Source organism: Sinocyclocheilus rhinocerous, unplaced genomic scaffold (genome assembly GCF_001515625.1).
Source record: "Sinocyclocheilus rhinocerous isolate Xijiao unplaced genomic scaffold, SAMN03320098_v1.1 scaffold43, whole genome shotgun sequence".
Classification (NCBI taxonomy): domain Eukaryota; kingdom Metazoa; phylum Chordata; class Actinopteri; order Cypriniformes; family Cyprinidae; genus Sinocyclocheilus; species Sinocyclocheilus rhinocerous.
Window position 1 is genome coordinate 690,985 of NW_015628370.1, and position 3,133 is coordinate 694,117.

General features: G+C 41.7%; 1 protein-coding gene across 4 annotated transcripts in view; it reads right to left on the bottom strand.

Annotated features, from left to right (window-relative positions):
• LOC107737750 (next to BRCA1 gene 1 protein-like) overlaps nucleotides 1-2,204 on the bottom strand; it is a 22,070-nt gene extending 19,866 nt beyond the window's left edge. For 3 of the 4 annotated variants that reach the window (XM_016549354.1, XM_016549355.1, XM_016549353.1), the window contains exon 1: nucleotides 1,976-2,204. In XM_016549354.1, the coding sequence (XP_016404840.1) occupies nucleotides 1,976-2,077 (102 nt within the window). In that variant the 5' untranslated portion in view covers nucleotides 2,078-2,204. Of the gene's footprint in view, nucleotides 1-1,620; nucleotides 1,954-1,975 lie in introns of those variants that run through there. The other variant, XM_016549356.1, reaches the window with a different exon arrangement.
• Nucleotides 2,205-3,133: the final 929 nt, after the last annotated feature.

Below are 3,133 nucleotides of genomic sequence, written 5' to 3' on the forward strand. Positions count from 1 at the left end.
TGTCTCGTCGCTCCGGCCGGACACGGCATCAACAGTATGTGTGGGGCGTAACATTTCCGTCTCACGCTTGAGGTATTCGGCCAATCACAACGCACTGGATTGCTGGCCAATCAGAGCACACCTCGCTTTTTCAGACCGATGAGCTTTGTAAAAATCGACGCGTTTCAGAAAGGCGGGGCATAGAGGAGAAACAATAATGTACAGTATGTGGAAAATAATGTGTTTTTTGAACCTTAAACCGCATAAACACATTTTATTACACCAAATACACAAAATAATGTTCTTTTTAGCAACATCATATGACCCCTTTAACTAGAAACAATGTTTAATTTAAGTTTTATTTTGAAATGTAAGTCAATAACAATTGGCTGAAGCCAGAGCCAATGGTGAAAGTCTTTGCGTGAGGAGACACCGCCCCATTTTGGAGGTTCTGCCCACTTTTGGAATTCACGCCCCATTTTGGAGATCTCCAGTCTGGTTATATCTACTTGGTTACCCATGACATAGTCTCGCGTAGCCAGACCTTCAGACTGACGGCTGAAGGTCTGGAATCCATGGAAGCTTTCTTTGGCCAAAGCCCGCCCATGAGGCCGTTTGACCGACATGTCAAACAACCAATCACAGTTCGTTTCGTTCAGCGGCACGTTTCGGGGCGTGGAAATGTCGCCACAATAACAGACCGGTGTGTAAAACTGTCTGACGTATTTTAAAGATTCTGTGCGCGAACTTAAAATATTTCACATACTTTTTAGAATCCAGAGTTTAGTTGATCCTGATAAGCGCTTGTCGTCACAGTTGTAAACACGACGGCTTTCTTCTTTCGTGAGGGGGTTTGGCGTCACGGCATCTTTGTTTCCAGCGGAACGTTAAAGAACGCGACACACACGTCTCCCGGAAATCCTGTATAATTCAACCAATCCGATGACGACTTCGAAACTCCTGAAGTGTTTCCATGCTAATATGGCGGCGCCTTCCCGAAATGCAATGCGGAGTGAAAAGATCGTGACGTAACTCCTCATTCTCTATTGCAAAGTCATGCAGTGTGTAACCTCCTGTCGTCGTTCCATCGTGCAGTGTGAACACAGCAACAACTGAATGCTACCCCAGATAGTCGTTCAGTGTGAAACCAACAGTGATGCGACGTCTTTGAAAACCGTGCAGTGTGAACTCGGCATAACCGACCTCTCATCCGGGCAACCTGTTTCCTGCTGGTGTTCTCTGTTTCTCCGCGGTCTCCACAAGTATGCAAATTAGGTAACTGTAAACTATTAACTATAAATTATTATTTAATAATATTAATGTACTTATTTGGTAAGTAGCCTTGTAATAAATGAGATAATGTAGTGTTATCCCAAAATAAACCCATTGGGTGATATAGACCCTGACTGGCCTATCGCCACGTCGAACGGCTGGCTGTTCATTATTCCAAACTGACACGATTACACGATGCTTACAAGTAGACCGCCAAATGACATTTGCTTGAAACAGATTTATAGTCAGTGTTTCAAAACCTAGTGAGCTACACACCTGGACAGCATTTGGGTATCTATGCGCCAATCATACTGTGTAGTAAGGGAACTTAGACGGTTTTGAGACAGCTTAGTGCTGAGATCTACAGACCTGACAGGTGTTTCCTCTCCTCGCAGTCTGCTAAACCCCTTTTGTAATTGTGGTCTAATCGATGGAAGGTCTGCTCACGTCAGATATAATGTACTTTGTTAGATATAAATATGGCTGTTATTTAATTCGTGGGCTTTCGGATCAAAATGGTCGCTTAGCCCATTCTTTCTAAATGATTAAGCTTTTACGCCATTCCGCTCGTCGAAGCAGCACACTGAGTAGTGATTGTCACAAAAGATGTCTAGTAATCCTACTCTAATCGCATGAGGCAGACATCGGATGACTTCGGGGTGAAAGGCTTTGCGGCATCAAGGTGAGTGGTCAGACTGACATCACCTCATCATCCTCTGCTTACCATGGCCTCCATAGACTCCCAGCTCTTCGTCTCCGAGCCAGACAACAAGAAACTCTTCGCATTCCCTCGAAAATTCACCTTCAGACTGATATAGAAGTCCATGGCGCGAGTACTATTTAAGGCGTTGCATAGGTGAAAACAGAAAAGCTTTGATGAGTTACTGTGCCCTGGCTTCTAGATTTCTCTGGTCAAAATGGTCCTTTCTGTTTACATCAGCGACGCAAACACGCCCTCTGCATCAGCTGACAGGAAAATGTCTGACGTCACTCAAAGCGAAACCATCTAATGTGCAGTGACGTTTCATTTTAATCGGTTCAAAGGGTAAAATCGTGAATGTTAACTTAAAATATTTACCTAGCACAATATTTACAAAATACTGTTATCGTCAATAATTTGATCCATAAATAATAAAGAATAAAGTTGGTTAGTGTGTGGTACTGTACAGTGATAAATAGCCTATTGTCTATTCACCCAGCAAGTGAACTGTACATATTTACTTTCCAAGGGCTGTATTTAGTTGTTTATTTTTTTTTAAAGTTCCGATCCTGGCTTCTGATTGGTCATTACAGATTTCCAGGCGTCTACGTAATGACATGTAATGACAGCTATGACGTAAAGCTTCACTGCGCAGCAGCCGTAATAGATTTTTGTTTTTGTTGCATAGCAACGTTCTGTTACGTCAAGGAATAGAATGTCTCTTAATGAATTTGCTTAGTAGCCTACAATTTTGATGAAAATCTGTGTTACTACTTTTTATGGTATTATATATTGTTTTTAACGTAAGATATTCTTCTTGTCAGGGTATTGTGGGTGCTGGGTACTGTCGCAACACTTTTTGTAATTGTCAAAAATACTTTTTTTTCCAGATTTGATAGTAACACATTCATTCACGTAAATTGCTTTCATCGTAGCATGGCTTTCCTATGCCTTCGTATTTGGATAGGTGTTTTAGGTGAAGCAAATTACAAATCATATGGTGGAAAATGTCTTGTTTTGTAAGTTGTTGCGCACTATACGCAACGCATACCAATGTTTTTGCGTCGCTCTTTGTTAGCAAGCATATTATGCGAGAGGTTAATGTGATCTATCCTGTTTCTCTACCTTTCTCTTAAAACATCTGTTCACTGTATCAGTATCACTTTGTTGATCACTCATCAG